General features: G+C 56.3%; 1 protein-coding gene across 1 annotated transcript; it reads left to right on the top strand.

Moving 5' to 3' along the window:
- The first annotated feature begins 3505 nt into the window (after positions 1 to 3505).
- Positions 3506 to 20279, top strand: Erfl (ETS repressor factor like). Its single transcript, XM_074057347.1, has 7 exons — positions 3506 to 3681; positions 15641 to 15720; positions 17648 to 17702; positions 18370 to 18639; positions 18989 to 19184; positions 19304 to 19421; positions 19768 to 20279. The coding sequence occupies exons 1-7, from the start codon at positions 3506 to 3508 to the stop codon at positions 20205 to 20207; spliced, it is 1335 nt and encodes a 444-aa protein (XP_073913448.1). The 3' UTR covers positions 20208 to 20279.
- Positions 20280 to 20661: the final 382 nt, after the last annotated feature.

Genomic DNA, 20661 nt, shown 5'->3' with positions numbered 1-20661 from the left:
TTCAGTCCACTAGGTGTTGCAGGCTGGTGAGTGTACTCATTCTCTCTCTCCCTCTCTCTCTCTCTCCCCTCCCTCTCCTAAACACCCTGAGGGCATCCTCTCTCCACAGGGTATTAACTACAGTTTTCTGCTCCTTAGCCTCCCTGGGGATGTTAACTCCCCGGGGACCTTCAGACAGTCAAGTGGACATGGGTCACACTGTTAATGAGCCCCCAGTGGGCGTGGCATGACGGCCCTGCCCAGGAATGCTGCACCTGAGCCTCACTTTCCAGAGCCCCTACTGTGGCCTTAGCTGTGCTGCACACTCCAAGATTTGCCTTTTCATGAATCTTCTTGACCCCTCAGAAGGGCTCAGAGAGGGGATGTAAATTACCAAAAGGTGCACAGCACAGAAGTTATTGTAGAAATCTGGAAGGTGACCTGAGGAGGGGAATGGAGGGTGTTCTGAACGATCAGGTTATGTTGCTCACATCCCCAGGGGCGTGATGTGCAGTTTAATGGGTCTTGGTCTCCAAACGCCACACAGCTCTCCTAGAGGGTACTTCACACCCTGCACTGGGAATGTAAGCAGCTTGAACGTGATACATATGGTCTTGGGGGTGTTTTTGACCCTCCCAGGGGGGATGTTTTCATTTGCCTGCAGGTGGAGGTTTAGAGAGAGTGTTAGGGCCTCTTGACTGATGTTTTCTGCTGTCTTATGGTGTCACTGATATTCTAAAGACGGTCTACTTTCTGGAAGGGCATACAGTGTAATAACACAGGACACCCTCTGTGTCTGCTCAGAGGGTGTTGATCTTGCAGAAGGGTGTTATCTACAGTCAGAAGGTATTCTCTTTGCAGGTGTATCCCCACCGTGCAGTTCATGCTCATAAAATGCAGTTCGATTGGTGGCTTTTCCTTTTTTTTTTTTGAGATACTGTCTCAGTATGTAGCCCAGGCTGGCCTTAAACTCGTGATCCTCCTGTCTCAGCCTTCTGAATGCTGGGCTTACAGGCATGCACTACCATTCTCAGCTTCCAGCTGGTGTTCATGATACCCTGATGGATTCTAGCTTTTTTGATGGGTGTAGTTTATAGAGCATGGAGTCAAAGCTATGCATAGGGTGTTGTTTCTTTCCTAAAGAGAGTCCCATTCATACCATAAGGGAGTCCTACCCCACAGAGAACATTCCAGAAGCTCCTCCAAGGCATTCCAAGCCATTCCCTGGGAAGCTGCTGGGGAATGTTCTCTACAGTCCGTCAGGCATCACCACCTAGCTGTCTTGAAGTATGGTATCCTTAACCCTTTAGTCCAGGGGTTATAGGATACCCCGAGAACAGAGCTCTCCCTGGGGAGCTTAAATGTCGTCTAATGAAGTATGCAGACACCCAGTCAGGGCCTGGCTCCCTGCTGGCTCCTAGAGGATTCCACACAGGAGAAAAGGTAGAGCCAAGTGAGCGAATTCTTGTTTTCTAGGAGTTCAGGTATTTTTTTACTGTGATTATTTTGAAGTAGGCATGCTCACAGCAAGTGTGTGATTTGTGCTGGGCATGGTGCCAACCTCTCCACACGTCTTTCTGGTTCACCTTCCCAGCCATTCTCGGGGATATTTGTCATTGTGGTCCCGTTTTGCAGATGAGGAAACTGAGGCTTCAGAATGTTTAACCACTTGCCCCGTGGAGCTCCCGTAGGGTGGAGCTGGACCTACCCTGAAGTTCTCTTCCAACCTCTCTGCACCCTGGTGTCTGATGCCTGGGGGACCGGTAGGGTCGGTGAGGTGAGATCCCACCCCGGTATAGTCACTTGGGCACCGCCATCTTGCCCTGAGACATAGGTGTTCTGGCAGGTAGGCTGCCTTGCCCCAGAGACATGAGTCTTGGGGGATGGGGGCAGAGCCTGACTCAGGAATTGGAGAGCCAAGAGGGGAGCCAGTAGCAAAAGGGAGCAGAGGAGGTGTGCTGGGAAAGAGGCAGGACTGTGAAGGGCAAAGTCAGGCTAGGCCAGGAAGGTCCCTGGGCACTAAAGCGCTCCCAGGGCCCTGTGGCTGGTTGATACTGACTTGTTATTTCAATGGGAGCTGATTCTCCCAGGCCTGGCCCTGGCCTATGTGCTGGGGCTGGGGGGCACGGAAGGTGTGCTTGTGCACCCGGGACCAGTGTGTGAAGTGTGAAGACACACCCTGGGTCCCTTTGTGATCATCCTAAGTCAGTGGGGATTTGTGTGACCAGGCTGTGTGCCTGGGCGTGGCTCTGTGTGTCTTGTGTGTCCGTGTGTCGTTTGTGGGTCAGTGAATCAGAAGTGGTTGGAGCAGAATGTGTTGCCTCCATCTGTTTGTGTACACTTCGTCGCGCGTATGTCCCAGTACACCTGTTGTATTTCCACTTTCTGTGTTACTGTGTCCATGTGTGTTGCCTAGACAGAGGGTAGGTCTGTCTCTGGTGTAGTTCTGTGTGCCTATGTACTCTCTAGGCTGTGTGCTATGTGAGCGTGTATATTTGCACGGGCTGTGTCACTGACTCCATGCGTCCCGCGTGCCCGTGTGTCTGCTAACAAGGCTGCGTGTGCAAATGCGGGTCCTCGCTCCAGGCCCCGTCCAGCTTTGCGTGCACCGCAAGGGATCTGATCGGGCATAGTTGCTATCTCCACTCCCGCCTGTCCTTCTGTCCGGGTGTCCTCCTTGGTAGGGCGGAGCGGAGGTGGGGGGGACAGGGAGTGGAGGGGGTCTCTCCGCCCTCCCGCCCTCCAACCCCCACTCCCTCAGTCCCGGGATCGAACCTTATTTAGAGTCGCGATTCGACATCTGTTTTCAAATTTGATCAGCTCTGAACTTTATTTTCCGAGTTTGAGGAAAATTATATTCCATCGATCGCGCTCCCGCCCCCTCCCCCGCACCGCCCGCCGCCGCCGCCGCCTCCATATATCTGTGCGCCGAGCGGGGCCGGGCGGCCGCGAGGGCGGGAGGCGCGCGGCGCGCGGCGGAGGAGCGCGGGGGGAGGAGGAGGAAGAGCAGGAGGAGGAGGAGGAGGAGGAGGAGAAGGAGGAGGAAGAGCAGGAGGAGGAGGCGGCACAACTGGAGGAGGAGGAGGAGGAGGAGGAGGAGGAGGAGGCGCCGAGGCCGGCCGCCCGCGCCCTGTTGCCCGCTGCGCTCCCGCCCGGAGCCGGGTTCCCAGCTTCCCGCGTCTCCGTCTCTCTTTGCGCATCTCTCGCGGTGTCTCTATCTGCATCTCCCGATCTCTGCTCGTCCCCACCCCCCAGTCTCTCTTCTCTGACTCTGGGTCTCTCTCTATCACCATATCTCAGTGACTACGCTGACCTCGTCCTCTTGATCTCCATCTCCCCGGGGCTCCGGGCGTCTCCCCCCTAACCCCCCACCCCCGCCCCACTGCGACCTCGCCCGGTGTCCCTTCCCCAGGACGCCGTGGGGCTATGGCTGTGGGATCCGAACTTTAAACACTTCACCCGGGACGGAGCGGATGCGCAAGCCCAGGAAAGTGAGTGAGCGCCGCGGGCTGGCGCAGGGGCGGGGATGGGGGGCGGGGATTCCTGCCTGCGGCTGGGGTCGGGGCGCGGGAGGTGGTCGCAAGGGACCTGGGAATCCGGGGCTCCCCAACCTGAGACGCGGCAGGTGGAGCGGGTGCGGCTGCGCCTAACTCTGGGGAGGTGGGAGGAGGAGAGCGCAGGAGGTGCGGCCTTGGGACAGAGGTGCGAGGTGTGGGGGGTGGGAAAGGGGACTTGTGTGAAAGCCACCCAGATGGGGTCTGGGAGAGATCAGGGTCTGGGTATTTGGGGATAGGGGTTAGCGGGCCGACCTGAGGGTGAGTCTGGATATTTGGGACTGAAGAGTGGATATTTGGGACTAGAATCCAAGTGGGGTTTAGTGATCTGTGTTGAGGGCTTGAATATATGGGACCTGGGACTTAGAGACAGACTGAATTTTGGGGGTTCAAGACCTCAATATTTGGGGTTGGGAGCTGACTACTTGGGGCTGGAGGTCACCATGAGGGTTTGGATCTTAGGGGGCTGGGAGGTCTGGATTTGGGACTAGAGTTCAAGGCTGAAGGTCTGCAAATTTGGGTTTGGATATTTGGTATCTGGATATTTGGGGTTAGGGGTTACAGGGTTTGTGGGAAGGACATTTCAGCCAATCCTGGGGTCTGCACATTTCAGGGCAGGAAGTACAGAGACCTGACTCTTGGGGTAGGGGCTGTGCCTCTCTCTAGGACACCCTTTCTAGACATCATCATTCCATCACAGTCCAAGGCCAGTCCTGGACCACTGCAGCCATCTCTCCCCTGGCTGGGTCTTGTGATCTGTCTCTGTCTCGCACAGCACCTCAGTGTTCACCTCTAACTCCCCCAGAATCTGTCTCTCTGACTCTTTGTCTCTGTCTCTTGTACTATCTGTCTTTGGATCCAACTCTTAGACGCTCTCTTCTTGAATCTGCCCAACTCTCTCTGTGTCTCTCTCCCTCAGCATGTCTCTTTCTCTGCCTCTCTCTGTTTCTCACTATCTCTTCGTCTCTGTCTCTCCCAGCATCTCTGTCTCTGTCTCCCCCTCGCTGGTTTCCGCTCAGATTAAGCCGGGGACCTAATTCCAGGCCCAGGATCGAATTTTCTGGCAACAAAGGGAAATAGCGAATCGATCGGTCGCTCCGGAGATTAAGAGACAAGCGGCGCGCGGATCTATCACGGCTAAACGGCCCCCCCCCTGCCCGCTCCCCCCGCCCTGCCGGCCACCGAGGCCCAGACGCGCTCCGCATCGCCAAGCAGCCTCAGGAGCCCGGGCTGCCTGCCGGCCCACAGCTAACTGCACCCTGCCCAGGCCAGAGCCACAAGCCACAAGAGGGACTTGAGAGCTGGAGCTGACCTCCCACCTGTCCTGGGGAGGGGAGGAGAGGGGAGGAGACAGCAAACCACTGTGCAGAGTTACACTGCACACACCTGTGGCCACAGGTAACACTCTTCACCCTCACCTGTCTATCAACACCCCCTCACATCCATCTGAACCTCCTGGAAGCATAGGTCTCCTTATACCTGTCCCTTACAGTAACACCTGTCCCCTGCACCTGTTTCCTTCATCTACTTCTGTGTCTTCTCACCTAGCCCTTCAGGTAACACTTGTTCCCCTCAGACCTGCCCCAGAGATGCTCATAACACCTTTTGCCTGCCTTGCCAGACAACACTTCTTTTCCGAAATCTGGCCGTCCACCTGAATCCCTGTGTCTGCCTCATGCCACAATGTCACTTTCCTACCTGCACCTGCAACCCTCCACCTATCCCCTGAAGCTCTAAATACACTTGTTTCTCACAGGCATGCTCTGCCCGCCCCCTCACCTTTTCACCACACAACACACACACACCTTGTGCACACACCGCCTGTGTGCATGCTATCCCAGCCCATCTGCCTCCTCCTCCCTCACACCTATCCTTCCAGAACAGCCTTCCTGACACAGTCACGCAGGAGCACAGGCGCTTCCCACATCACTCTCTGCCTGTGCCTTTCCCTCCCCCTCCTGTCATTTACATGAACACCTGCTGCCCGCTTAGGCCTCCACACCTGTCCTTCCCACCTCCCGACTACCTGTCTCCTAGCCCTAAACCTCCGATCACTCTCACGACCCCAGCTGTCTCGTGTTTTCTTTCTCATGTCCTTGCCTTGTCATCATGCTTCCCTAAAGTCCTTGTCCACTAAGAGTCCTACCTGCCCCACCTGAAAGCTCCCCGCCTCTCTCAGTCACACACTTCACACTTGTACATTCCGGGGCAGGGACTCTGTCCTTTGCTGCAGCTGTCTGCCTCACCTGTGTACCTGTTTCCTCACATCTGCCCCTCAGGTACCAATCTGTCTACTTCTTTTCTCCCCCACGCTAATTGCCCATGTTACTTACTTCCTCTTGCCTTGTAGCACAAGGTCACACCAGTAACTCCACACACCTTCCCCTTCCTCACCTGTTCACCTCAAGCATCACCTGTTCACCCCCACAGCCACTAATTTCTTCAGCAAACAGATGCTAAGACATCCAAATACCCACTCATGGCACCCTTAACCTCTCTCTGCCATGTAGCTCTTTGGCAGTTTTCTGCCATACTCCTGGCTTGCTCAACCTGTCCCCAAAGGAGACACCAACTCCTAGACACATCCCTGCCCCAGAGACATACACCTGGCTCCCAGTGCTGTTTCCACCTTTCTTCTTTTCCTCCTAAATGTCCAGGTAAACCCTGAACCCTTCACAAACATCATGAGCATCTTATAAACCTCTGCACACTTAACCATCTTGTTCTCAGCTTTTTCCAACGTCACTACCTGCCCATGCAACCTGTTGCCCACACCGTAGGGGCCAAACCTTCAGCTCCCTCACACCTGTCCCTTTGCACGACATGCATATCCAACCTGCCCTCTTCTCAGGGAACACCTTTCTTGGTAAGCATAAGCAACACCTAAAGCGTTTGTTAGACGCGTGTGATACCTGTGTCCAGCCACTTGCACACCTGCTCTCTGCACCAGGGACAAGACTCCCTTAAATCAGAAATCCTCAGACATCAGCCTGCATCAGAAATACCTGGCAAGTCTTCCTGGGGCCTCACACCAGGTCGGGGGCTGTATGTGCCGCTGCTGGTCCACCCACCTCACCTATTTCATGCATACTGATGGTGATGATGACAGCTGATTACTAGAATCTTCTGTGACAGGACATCCATCATCTCCTGGGACTCAGGAGGCAGGGATTTAACTCTCATCCCATTTTACAGAGAGGGAAAATGAGCTCAGAGAGGTGAAGTGTTTTCTTTGGGTCCCAGAAACTGGGAGCACTTGGAGAACTGAGTCAAACAGAGGCCATCTGACTGCGGACACTGCCCTTCTAGTCATCCAAGGGTCCTGGCCTCCCACACTTGCCCATCAGGTGACCACCCTCCTCCACAGACACACCTGTCAACCGAGTTGATTTGGGAAACCTTGCCTCTCCATCACTCAGGTCTTCCATCCCCCATTCCTGCTCTTGGACACACCCCGCCCTCTGCTCACACACTTGGCTTCCACTAACACTGATTGACTCCTAGGTCCACAGCCTTATCCCATCTCTCCTTCAAACCCATACCTGCCCCCTAGACACCCAGTCTCTCCACATGCCTCACTCCTTTGATTTCCTTTCTCTATGGCCAGGCTACCTTTGCTTCTACCTGCACATCCCTCCTTGCCCTGTTCCCCTGCCTGTCTCTGAATCTGTCTTTTTATTTTTCCCTTGTGGTTCTGGAGATGGACCACAGGTGCTCTACCCTGAGCTCCATTCCCAACCTTTTGACTAAGTCTCTGTCTCTTTGTCGTCTGTCTTTGTTTCTTGGTCACTCTCTACCTCTTTGTTCTCTGTATTTCTTCATCTCTCCACATATCTGACTCTGTTTCTCTGTGTCCTCTATTCTATCTCATTCTCTATTTCTTCCTTCCGTTTTTATCTCTGTCCTTTGCTTTCTCCTCTGACAGTACAGATATTGGGGCCTTGAAGTCTCCCTGATCTGCATTTTAGTCCAGTCTACACCACTCTCTCTTGTGAGACTTTGGCCAAGTTACTTTCCCTGTCTGAGCCTCACTCAGTTTCCACATCTGTGAAATGGGTGTCATGGCCATTCCTGTCTCATGTGGTGATGAGGATGGGGTGCTGAAGGAAGTGAGAGGGCCTGGGTCAAATCAGGTCTGGACTTCCCTAAGTCCCCTTCTGGTCCTGTCTCTTCTCAAGGGCTACTGCCTGGCCTGGCCACCAGTGGGGGTGAGTGTGTAGTGGGGGGAATGGAGGGAGAGATGGGCAGAAGCGTCCCAACCAAGGAGGCTTGGGCATGGGACCGGTGTGGGGCTGGGGACAGGGATCGATCCGCCTCGGCGGCAGTGTGCGGGCCAGGATTGCATCTTGTCACAATAATTTATTGCTCTCATCCCGTCTGATCGATGGCACTGAATTAGCACTGCGCCTGATGCCCCTGGAGCCCCAAGCCTCCCCCAGCCTGGCCGGACCCTGGCTCTTATGGGATCCCCAGCAGCCCAGGCACCTGTCTCAGCTGGCCCGGCCCCTGACCTGCCCTCAGGGCACTGGGGCACTTGGGCCCTGTCCACTGTCTCCTCTCCTTGTTCCTCTGAGTTTCTTCCCTGTTCCCTTGACTCTTTGTCCCTCATGTTTGCCCTCCTGGGTCTTTGACTCCATTTCTCTTTTATTGATTCTCATCACCAACTTCTCCCCATTTTGCCCCCATCCTCCTGTCCTGTCTTTGTCTGTTCCCTGTGTTCAACCCTCCAGCACCCTTATTTCCCCTTCCACCCCCTCTGTCTTTCTGATTCCCTGCCAGTCTGTTTGATCTGGATTTGTCTCAAACACTCTTTCTTCAGCAGATACTTGGTGCCAATCAGGACACACCAAGGAGCCCCTGGTCCTTGGTGATCAGTCTAGAAGGGCTCTCAGACTGGCCACTCTCTCCTTCAACGTTCTGTCCCTCTGCCCCTCCAGCAACACTGATTCAGTCACTCTGTGATGGGGGGTGTGAGGCCAACAGGTTCAACCCAGAAAACATGGCTGGTCAGTGGGGTGAGGTTGGGGATGGAGCTGAGAAGAGGCCAGGGCTCAGGATGGGGCAGGGGCTGGGGGTGGGGTTGTGAAGATGGGGTTGGGAGTGGACCAGGTGGAGGTGAGGAGAAGGAGGGGCAGGGGTAGGTTTTGGAGCTGTCTGACCCCCCCCAGGTCTGAAGCTGTGTAAGGGGCAGGTGAGTACTGGTCACTCACAAATGGAAGCCATGAGTCCACATAGCTGGGTCCCCCTCAGCCCCCCTTGGCTTTCTGTTCTTCCTCATCCACTTTCTTGCTTCTGTCCTAATCCCTCAATTTTCCGCATCTCTGCCCCCTCCTTGGCTTCCTCTCTGACCCTGGGTCTCTGGCATGCCCTCCCTGTCTCCCGGAGTCCTCCAGCTCTAATTTACCTGGTCTCAGCCTCTTCACTCTCTCCCTCTTTCTGGGTTTCTCTAATTTGGGTCTCCCTTCTGTCTCTTTGTCTCTGTCAAGTCTGTCTGTCTCTCTCTGGGTCTTGCTTCCTTTTACTCTCTTTCTCTCTGGTCTCTCATTTCTGTTCATCTCTCTCCCTCTCTGTCTCTATCTCTGTCTCTCCTCCCTCTGTGTTGCTTCTCCTTCCTCTCTGTTCTGTATCTCTCACTGTCCCCTCTGTGCATGTGTCCCTCTTTCTCTGGGTCCTCCAAGTCTCCAGCCTTCTCCAGCTCCCTAGGTCTTTGCAGGGAGGGGCGCAGTCTGGCAGGGAGCAGGGCTGGGCTGTCGCGCCTCCCTCTCCCTTCCCCCAGTGCTGTTTGGTAGGCGGGGTGCGTGGCACTGCAGCTCCCACCTCCCTGGGGACGCTCCCTCACCACCACCCCCCACTGACACTGTTCTGCACGCTGGCCACAGCCCCAGGGACATCTGTGCAGAGACTGGAACTTGAGGAGAGAGACAGAGACCCAGAGAGACACAGCTGTCCCCAGGCAGAGACACCTAGCAAAAGGGAAAGACAGGATGAGCGAGGGTGTGGGTCTCCATTCTGGGCCCTCCTTAGCCACTCCGCCTCCCTGTCCCTGGCCTGGCGCCTCTCAACCACCCAAACCTGGTGTCAGAAAACTCCTCCAGATCCAGAAGCCCCTGGCCATTTGTCCCTCTATCCTGCACAAACCAGTCTCAGCAGAGGACCCAGCATGTGTGCCTGTGTGACTTGTGTCATAGTGCAATGTGACGCAATGCGTATGTCCCTGGGTATGGGGACTAGGTGTGGGTGTACGAGGCCATGGGGCTGTGTAAAGCCACGTGTCGTGTCCGTGAGCCTGCCTGGGGGACCTGTTTGGCACTCAGCTGTGCATGTCTGGTTTGTCTGTCTAGAACTCTGGAGCTTTGCTGTGTCTGGTGTTTCCACAGTGTGGGGCCACACAGGGCTGAGTGACCAGAGCAGGACAACCATGTCCCCAAGGGCAAGGAGGTGAGAAGGCTTCAGCCAGGAGAAACGAGGTGGGAGGACCAAGCTAGTGAGGCCTGAGGGGAGTCAGACCCCAACTCACCAGGAGCCAGGCTGGTGAGTGTGGGTGTGAAGGACCAGCCAGGGAGACCCCCAAACCTGTGTCAGGTCCCAGGTGTCTGAGTCTGTGTGGCAGGGTGTTGTGCTGGGGGCTGGTGTGTCTCTGAGCTTGTGTCTAAAGCCGGGTTCTGTTGTAGGCGTAGTCTGTGTGTGCGTGGTCACTTGGGGTGAAACGGAACAGGCTGGATAAAGAGTGTTGGGTTATGGCAGTGAGTGTGTGTGTGACCAACCTGAAGAGTGTTGATGGCTGTGTGCACGTGTGACCAGACTGTGTGTGTTTATGTGGTTGTGTGTTCATGTGTGACTGTTGAATGGTGCCTGTGTGTGCAACTTGCATGAGCTCGTGCCCAGTGCTGTGTGGGAGGCTGTTTCTGTGGTAAGTATGGACATTGAAAAAGTTTGTCCACTGTGTGCCTCTGCGTGTGTTTTATGGGTCTGTGTGTTATGGCTGACTGGATTTCAATTCCAGTGCTTTACGTGTGTGCCCATGTGAAAATTACAGTGTGAGAGTGTGGTATGTGTTGTGTGTCTGGTATCTGGGCACATGTGCTGTGTGTGGGGTGTGGTGTTTGAGTGTGGCATGTGTACGGTGTGTCATGTGGTGTGTGGGCGGTGTGGCTGTGGTGTAGGATGGTGGCATATGAGATTTGTGTGTGCGTGTGATGTGTGAGGTGTGAGGTGTGTGTTGTGTGGGGTTGTGGGGTGTGCTGTGGTTTGTGCTGTGGCGTGGAAGGTAGTGTTAGATGTGTGTGGTGTGGTTTGGTGTGGGGTGTGTAGTGTGTGTGGTGGATGGTGTGTTGGGTGGTATATGGTGTGGTGAGTGGCGATGGGTGGGATGTGTGTAGTGTGGTGTGTTGTGTTGTACAGTGTGATGGATGGCGTCTTGGGGCTATACACATGGTGTGTGTGGTGTAGTATGATACGTGGTGTGGCGAGTGTATATATGGCATGTATATGGTGTGTGTGGTGTGTACATGGTTTGTGTGGGAACAGTGTGTGTATGTGTGTGTGTGTACCTCAGGCACAGAGTCACCTCCTCCCGTGGCCAGGCCAGAGTGTTGGGTGGATGTGAGGAGGGGTGGGAATGGGGACATCTGGGGCTGGGGGACAGGAGCTGGCAAGATAGTCCCATCCTGACCCCTCCTCACCAGGACAGCCACGGGGTCTCCCAGTGACTATGGTGGGACAGTCCCTGAGCCACCCATAACCCAGTGGACAGGTGTGTGAGCACATGTACATACAGCGTGTGACAGCAGGCCTGTGCACCGAGCTGGACAAGGTGTTGGGGGGTGCTTGTTCACATGAAGGCAGATGGACAGGGGGCCGGCTGCGCGCCCACGGCCCAGGGTGTGCGTGGTGTGGTGCCGACTGGTAAGTGTGTTTGTGAGTCTGCTGTGTGCACAGATGTGTGCTGTGTGAGCGTGTGGCCTGGGGAGGGATGTGTACCCAGAATGTATCTGAGCTTGTGGCCATGGATGCAGACAGAAGTGTGTGTGTGTGTGTGTGTGTGTGTGTGTGTGTGTGTATGTGCGCGCGCTTGTGGGGGCAGTGGTGGGAGAGGGGTCTTGGGCCGCGTCTCTCTCCTCTTTAGACAGAGCCCTGGAGAAGATATGAAATTTAAAAAAAAAATCAATTTTCATTCCACTTGTGCAGATTGTGTTAAGGGGAGGTGGGGATGGGGGGGTCCGGTGAGGGATGAAGGGGCTGGGGGCGGTGTGAGGCCCGAGGCGGCTCCCGAGGCGGCCAGCACAGCTTAGAGAAATCAAAACAACTGGTTAAACCCCAGCCCAGGGGGCTGCAGCGATGGGGGGTGAGGAGACAAGCAGACAGAGAGGCCTAGAGACAGAGAAAGACAGACAGAGATGTCCAGAGACAGACAGACAGAAACAGAGACACTTAGAGAGGTGGACATTTAGAGTCAGAGCCAGACCTAGATGAGCATCAAAGATCTTCAACGACAGACAGACAAACAGATACTGACACCCAGAGGGTTTCTGAGAGACACAGCTACAGAAGAGGGGTCGAGACAAATGCATATTTTATAGACACACGCAGACACACATACACACGCAGACATGCTTGAGAAGTGCATGGTTGGATGGATGGACAGTCGGACGGATGGACAGATGTGGGACTCTGGGGTGCCTCTGTGTGCCTCTGAGTACACACCTGGCCCAAACAAGCTTTGACCTGTGGGTGTGAGTGTGTCTGAGTGTGTCTGTGGGGCTGTGTATAGCTCTTGGCTGTGCTGGTCATGTTTGGGACTGTGATTGCAATTGTGTGTCTGCGTGTGTGATTGTGACCGTGTCTCTGAACAAGGGTGCAGCCATATGAGTTTGCTGTCTGGCTGTAGCTGTCTGTGTTGATGGTATGTGCCTCTCTGTGAGTGTGTGTTTGACTGTGTGACTGGCTTTTTTGTCATGATTTGGCTGTGCTGCAGTGTGTCTAGGTGTGTCTCTGTTTCTGTGTTACATTGTCTCAGTGTGTGATTGTGTGCTGGTGTGCTTACAATCTATATTTCTGTATTTGAGCCTTGGTGTGTGCCTGTGTCTGTGTTTAGTATGTGTCAGTCTGGGATTTGTGATTGTGTCTTTGTTTCTGTGTGGGATTGAGTTGGTGTGTGTCTGTGTAAAATTGTGTATCTGTTTCTGTGTGAATATCTGTGACTATGTTGTGTGTGATTGTGTTGAGGTGTGGGTCTGTGCAACAAGGATTGTGTGTGATAGTGGTGGTGTGTGATTTTGTAGATGTCTGGGTCTACAGAATTGTGTTGCATGACAGTGGGGGAGTTTGTGATTGTGTTGAGGTGTGCAAGCTGTGTGATGTATGTTGTAGGTACGTGGTATGTGTCACTTTGTTGGTGTGTGTGATGTGGAGTGTGTGCCTGGGTAGGTGTGGGTCTGTGTGATTGTTTTTGGCAAGGAACACAGGGAAGCAGCCTGTGCTGCCCAGCCCCTCTCCACCCGGCTGCCTCACGCACACACATTCGGTGCCATGGCTGCGGGCGGGCGGTAGAGATGGGGGGTTGGGGGGGAGGAAGCAAAATAAAATTAAAAATTAAAGCTTGCCCGGAGTCCCCATCCGCACCGCGCGGCCGGCAGGGAGGGACTGGGATTGCGGCTGCTCCCCCTCTTCTAGCCACTGGGGCTGAGGCCTGTCTGTCCATCTGTCCGCAGCCCTACCTGGCCCCTGCTTGGCCCTGCAGCCCCAGGCCACAGGCCCTGCTCCTTCCATGGGTCGATCAGCAATCAATGGGGCCAGGGGGGCGCCAGGGGCAGGATGAGATCAAAGGGACCCCAAGAGAGGGACAGTGGGACTGAAACAGAGATGTGGAGACAGAGACACGGAGATGGGGCAGGGAGACAGAGACAGACATGAGGAGGCAGAGACAGAGAGACAGACAGGGACTGCAGGAAGGGGAGACATGGAAATTGAGACAAGGAGGCAGAGGTACGGAGGCCCAGAGACAAAAAAACAAGTGATATGGGGACCCAGAGACATGGGGACCCAGAGTGCAAGCAGCAGTTCCCAGACAGGGCAGAATCAGGGCGGGCTGGCATAGGCTGGGTGGGGCAGGGAAGGGGACCCAGCAGGAGGCGTCCGGGCAGCTGGTGCTCATGGGACCTGACACAGGACAGAGGCCAGGCACGGGGAGAAGTGGCAGCAGAGACCTCAAGATGGTAGAGACACATGTGAGAGATGGCGGGGGGAGCGTGGGAGCAGGGCCCGGAGCGCCGATCCCACGGCTCCTCGTTATAACGTGTCCGGAGGAGGCGGCGGGGAGTTGAAAGCGTTGGGAAGAGAAATCAAAACCAACACGGAAATGAGAGGGGCCAATGGGGGGTGGGGGCGGGGGGAGGAAGGAGGGGGACCCAGAGAGGCGGGGAGAATGGGAGGTGGGAGAAGAGTGCGGGGGAGTGAGAAGGGGAGACAACAGAAGAGGGACGGGATGGGTGGGGGGACGAGATGGAGGAAGGGAGGGAAGGGAGAGACAGACCAGAGATGATAGAGAGAGACTGAGGGAGAGACTGAGATGGAGAGATGGATGAAGTGGGGGGATGGAGAGGGAAGCAGGAGAAGGGAGACAGGAAAAGACAGACTGGGAAAAGATCAGGGGTGAAGGTGGGAGGCAGAAAACCAGGAAAAGAGACTGAGGGGTGGAGGCTAGATAAGGAAAGAGGGGAGGTGAAGGAGGGATGCTGGGAGGATGGTCCAAGTGATAGAGAGAGAGATGAAGAGCGAGACACACCAGAGATAGAGAAAGACAGAGAAGGGGCTTTGAGAGAGACAGGCTGTGAGAAGTGTGGCCTCAAGGCAGGCTGGGGAGACCTCAGGAGGTAGATGTGGACCTGGGGGAGCTGTGTGGCATGGGGAGTTGGGGTCCTGTGGGGAAGCTGGACATGTTGAAGGGACCTAGGTATCCAAGGGATGAGGTGGGGTTACGGGAGCAGCAGCATCTAGGCTGTGGGGACCTGGTGGGCTCCTGAGGGTGTGTAGGTTGTTTGGGGAGCAGCTGCCTCCAGAGGACCTAGGGGGTGGGGTATCTGAAGGAGTCCGAGGACAGAGAGAGCTGGGTTTGAGGGTTGGGTGGGAAGGGTCTCCAAGAGCTCAGGGGTGTCCTGACCAAGAGATTCAGCAGTCTGGGGTGGGTGTGAGTGGAGCAGGTGGCTGAGAATGTGGGGCAGGGCTGTAGGAAGGAAGGGGGGTGCTGGGAGAAAGGGGTTGAGGGATGGAGCATCTTAGGGGCAGCAGGGGAGTGGACATCAGAGCAGGGCTGCCCGTGGGCAGATTCTGGGCAGATTCAAGGGGAAGAGCAGTCTGAGGGAGAGGCCGATCCAAGTGGGAGGAGTATCTGAGGGAGGAGGCAGCTCCAAGGGGGAAGGGGTGCGTGAGGTGGGAGGCAGATCTAAGTGGTGGGAGTCTTGGGGTGAGCAGCTCAGGCTGTGGGCTCAGGCTGGGGGCTGCAGGCTCTCCTGGGGTGGAGGACGGACAGGGACTGGGCCTGCCTGGCCAGCAGGTGCCCAGCTCTGCTAGGTCTGAGCTGCATCAGACAGCCAAGCTGCTGGGGGCTACTGGGTGGGGGTGAGTTTCGAGTTTCTGAGCGTGATAAATCTGGGGTAGTTGGAGAGAGTGCCACACACAGAGGGAGACAGGGAGACCCAGAGACGCAGACACCAACCCAAGAGGTCAGGAGAGAGGCAGGGGGACTGAGATGGCAGCAGAGCAGCAGAGACGGGGTGAGGGCGGGAGGTAGCAAGAGCCAGCGAGAGTGAGCGAGTGAGCAAGGAGTGGAGAGGAGCAGGGCTGGTTAGTGACAGAGGACCAGAGTAAGAGGAGGTTGCCGGGAGAAGGAGGGAAAGACTGAGGCTCTGGCGGGACCGGAGACCAGCCGGTAGAGGGGGGACCTGCGGGTGGGGAGGGAGCAGGTGGAGAGGGATTGGGCGTAGAGGGTGGAGGGCACCAAGCCAGGCTGGGGTCCTGGGAGAGGGGGAGCCCCGGCCGCGCCCCGCTGGCTGACCCGTGTCTGTCTCTCCTGCCGTCCTGTCCCCGTGTGTCTGTCCCGGCCTCTGCAGGGCCCGTTCCGCCATGGACTGTAGCTGCGTCTCCGACCTTCTCTTCGCCCCGCCCGCCCTGCCGGCTCTCTGGACCCCCGGTAACTGGCCTGGATCTCCCCCACTCCTCCCTAGGGGCTGCACCCTCTTCCCTATCTCTCACTCTCTCATCTATCTGTGAGTCTCTCTTCCCTGATCTCTGCCAGAGTCCCCTGGATAAGACCCCTTCATTAAAAAAAAAAAACTTGGCTAGAAACTTCCTAGCCCGCTCTCCCTGCCACCTGCCTGCCGAGACACCAGGGTCTTTTGGAGGGTGGGTGAGGTGTGGAGGTGGGAGAAGGATGAGGACGGCTGATGGGGCTGAGGTCCTGTGTCTCTGCCATGCAATCTCAGCCTATCCAGGATCTGCCGCAGAGAGGGTAGGGCACAGGGCTGGAGGGGACACTAGGCCTGGCACGATGGACAGATGGACAGGCAGCCGGAGCCTGGGCTTGCGGGGATACTCAGAGGTGGATAGTAAGCCGGTTAGGAGCGGCATTTGAGCTGAAGTCACTTGCACCACAGATGGCAACCTGTCCGTGTGTGAGAGAGGGAGGGAGCCCGACCCTGCCTGGTTGTTTGGGGTCTCACTGCAGAGTGTGTCCCTGTGTCACACTTCACTTGTTTCTGGAAGAAGGGGTCACACTAGGCAAGTGTCTGCATGCATCTGCTTGTCTTTGTGTGAGCTGTGTGCCTACTCTTACAAATACCGCTGAGGCCACCAGAGGGTCTCTGGGCTGGTGGCTCCATGTTTTAGGGTTATGTATGGGAGGCATCTGCCAACATGTTGAGTGTCCCCCTGCCTCAGGTGGGGGAAGGAGCTTTGCCTGTGCCTTGCCATTTGTGATGTAGTGTGTGGCATTTGCAGTGGCTGTCTTGGTGCATTTTGGTGTGTGTGTAGATGAGCCCCTGGGCCTCTACGTGGGGAGCTGTGCCTGGGGTTCAGCCCATGGTGTGTGTGTGAGAGAGAGAGAGACTAGGGTGTCCCTGTGTGTGTCTGTCTGTTGAGGTGGGCCCTCTCTCCAGCTGTGTGTGTCTCAGCAGGTCCAGAGTATTTGAGGACTGTGTTCCAGGACGGGTAGTTTTCCCCCGGGTTGACTTTTGCATTGTCATCTTGGAGTTATGTTATGTCTGTGACACAGTTGCTGTGTTCTGAGTGTGGAATGGGCCAGAACCCATTTTGATTGAGTCTTGTCATCTGAGATGAGAAGACTTGAAAAGGAGTTGAAATAAAAATTCTCCTTTCCTGGCCTTCTAGGTAGGAGAGTGTCAGTGTCCACTTAGACACTGCCCAGCCTGCCTCCTGCTCCTCCTTGCCTCCCACCCCTGAACTCCCGAGAAGGGTAAAGACTTTCCCTGTGGCCACACAGCAAGTAGATACAGGAAACCAGGTCCTCAAGCTTAGCGTAGTCCCTGCCCCACCCCATGCCTGTTGATTCCCTCCCTAGTCTCCTTCTCTTTCTCTTCTTCTCACTGCTCTCAGCTTGGTAGAGCCCAGCTCTATCTTCCGTGGTTATACCTGGGACTGGGGGCTCTGAGAAGGGGGAAAGAAAAGGAGGATGGCATAGGAGTTGGCATAGAAGGCCTGATGACTTCTGGATGGGAGGTGAGACCATGGATAAACAAGACCCTAAATTTGCACCCAGCCCTGGGAGTGTGCGGATAGTGGGGTCAGGACACCCCTCCCAGTGAGAAGTGTGTGGGGGATGCTGAGAGGGCTGGGGGTGTGGGTTTGGGTGGTTGCTCTATTGCACGGTGTCACCCTGTGTGTGTCTGTCTGTCCGCTGTGTATCTTGAGAGCCAAATGCCTTGATATTACATTTACTGTCTCCATCACACTGGGTGTCACATGAGCCTTTGGGTTCTGTGTGTCTGTGTGTGTGTCTTGTCATGCAGTTGTGTTGTCGGTAGGTCCGGGTTCTGAGGGCCCGAGATGTGTAATTGTGCATGTTGTGACAAGTGTGCAGTGCTGTGTTGTGTCTTTGGCAGACTGTGTCTGGCATGCCAACGGGAGTGTGGCATTCCAGCATATCGGTGTCCCGTGGTGTGGCAGGGTGTGTCTGGGGGGTGAGCGGATGCCTGTTGTGCCATGGGCATCTGTGCGCACGCACACGCACACACACACACACACACATACATGCAAACACACATTCCCTTTTGGACAGTTCTGGCAGACCCAAGCACATTGGACTTGGGGAAGTGAAAAGTACAAATACACAGATAGGTGTAGAGACACAGAAAGGCACACAGGTTCAGCCTGGGTATTGCCAATGTGGGGCCAGTGGGGGCTTGGGAGAATGGGGAGGGGACAAGCGATGGGGAGGAAGAGAGAAAGCAAGAGCTGTCAGGGTGCAGGAGACACCAGAGGCCTCCAGGACAGGCTGGGGACAGTGGGGAGAATGGCTACCACTGCGGAGGGGGTGCTCTTTCCTGCCAGCTCCTCTCCAAAGTCACAGCTGCAGGATGTGGGTTTCACCTACCCCTACAAGCCAAACCTGGGCGGGGGGTTGCTGTACCGAGGCAGAGGATCTGGCAGAGTACACAACCAGGGTCCTACCCCACTGTCTGGACAGTTTGTGGACTAGACAGCACAGCAGGTCTGGAAAGTAACGAGCGACCGGGTTCCTGAAGAGGCCAGAGGCTGGCGGTTCTCTTCAGAGCCCTGGAGTCAGGGTAGGACTGGATGCCTCCCAGGCTGCTGAATCCAACAGGATCCACAGTCCCCAACTTGGTGTCCTGTCCCCAGGGTTTGCCTTCCCGGATTGGGCCTACAAGCCGGAGTCGTCCCCTGGCTCGAGGCAGATTCAGCTGTGGCACTTTATCCTGGAGCTGCTGCAGAAGGAGGAGTACCAGGGCGTCATTGCCTGGCAGGGGGACTACGGGGAATTCGTCATCAAGGACCCTGACGAGGTGGCCAGGCTCTGGGGCATCCGCAAGTGCAAACCCCACATGAATTATGACAAGCTGAGCCGGGCCCTGCGGTGAGGACGGGCTGTGGGCCTGGACTTCCACCTGCCCCCTTCTCCCCTCACTGCCTCTCTGGTAGAGACCCCCCCCCCGCTGTGGGGGGAGCTTGCCCTCCACAATCCTGGGACTGAATTCCACTGGATTCCAAAGTGCAGCTCTTGTCAGAGCTGCCCCGATTATTTCAAGTGGGAGGCAGGAAAGACCTGAGTCCTGGGCTTTGGAGGCATAGCTCATGCTTCACTCACCCCATGACCTTGGTTAAGGGACTTCAGTGAGCCTCAGTTTCTCCAAACTGCTGCATGTACAATGAAGCCCTGGGGCTCTCCTGTTCCTCCCCAGCACCCCTGCCCTCTCTTCCTGCAGTTACTACTACAACAAGCGCATTCTCCATAAGACCAAAGGGAAGAGGTTCACATACAAGTTCAACTTCAGCAAAGTAGTGCTTGTCAATTACCCACTGCTGGACATGGCGGCAGCTGCCACAGGCTCCCCACTACTGCTGACCCCTGGTCCCTTTGGGGGGGCCCCTGGGCCAGATGTGTCTCCCCTCACCCCTGAGGTAAGTTTGGATACTAGGATCCCAGAATGGAAAGTGGGATGTTACAGTGCTACCCCAAACATAAGCCCCTCTGGGAGGGGGCTGTCTAAGCAGCACTGCCTCCTTACCTCCCTCTTCAGACCCTGCAGACCCTGTTCTCTGCCCCACGCCTGGGAGAGCCAGGGGCACGAACGCCCCTGTTCACCCCTGAGACGGACAAACTGCGTGTGGACAGCCCTTTCTCATTTCTGGGTTCTGGTAAGGGGAGACCTCATATTTGAGGGAAGAGACCAAGAGAAGGCTATAGGGGGCAGGATGAAGGAAGGAGACCCAGGCCCGACAGTGTGCATGTGTTTAAAAGCCAGGGGCTGGGAGGAGGGTGACGGGGCATGATGGACAAGCTGGGAGAGGGGCCTCGGGGTGCTGAAGGGAGGTAAGTGGGGGAGTAGAGGGGGTCAGGGAAGCCACATTAAAGACAGACCCCCAGTGGGAAGGACACCGGGAGGATGGTGAAACATACGAGAGGTGCGCCCTGCACTGGCCCAAGTACAGGCAGGCCCCATGGGTAAATGGCCAGGCCTGACCCATCCCCTGTGCCCCCCAGGTACCACTGGCTATTCCAAGCCCCCTGGACTGCTAGGACCTTATGGCCGCGCTTTCCCAGAGTACCCCTGGAACTTTAACCCGTATCTCACCGGCCCCTTCCCCAAGCTGCCCCCCTCTCTCTATCCCCCGCACTTTTATCCCAACCCTCTGGGTTCCTTGGGCCACCTGCCCTCTTCAGGGGCAGGCCCCACAGCTACAACCCTGTTGGCTGCAACAGGAGACGGCCTGGGCCCTGAGCGTCCCTCAGGCCTGGCAGCAGCCCCTCGTCTGGCACTGCCAGGGGCTGAGGGTCCTGAGGCCACACTGGGTGGGAAGGACGACAGTGACTCGGAGCTGGAAATTACCGATGTCAGTGGCTGCAGTTCTGACAGCGAGGGTGATGAGAGCCTCCCAGTGCCCGCTAAAGCCAAGGCCGGCAAAGGGGAGACCGGCAGCTGAGCCAGTGTGGGTGTTGGATTCTGCCGAGGCGGGGACCAGGGCAGCCACCAGTGAAGTCTCTTCAGTCAGATCTGCCCTGAACAGCAGTCCCAGGTGCAGGACCAGCCCTCGGCACCCTCACAGGGCCCAGTCTTCTCCTTCCCCGCCCCCAGCATGGGGGTCTCCCCTTCCCCTCCGTGAAGGAGGAGGGAATATGATAGCCTCCAGCCTCTTCCCCAGGCTCCAGTTTGAGGGGGGTCCCCACCTGGCCCCACTCCCAAAGTGCAATACGGCGCCCAGCCTCCTGTCCACCCCACTGTGCTGTGACCTGCGTGTTTGTGTGCCAGTGTCTCCTCTGATACCCTCCCACACAGGCCCCCTGGGGACAGGGAGCTCAGAGCAATAACCCCGCCCCCAGCCCCCACCCAGGAGGGCCCCCCCAGCTCCCCTTGACCCCCGCCCCCACAGCCAACTC

Source organism: Castor canadensis, chromosome 16, assembly GCF_047511655.1.
Source record: "Castor canadensis chromosome 16, mCasCan1.hap1v2, whole genome shotgun sequence".
Lineage (NCBI taxonomy): Eukaryota > Metazoa > Chordata > Mammalia > Rodentia > Castoridae > Castor > Castor canadensis.
The sequence above is the reverse complement of the archived record's forward strand: the minus strand, read 5'-3'. Positions and strand labels throughout refer to the sequence as shown.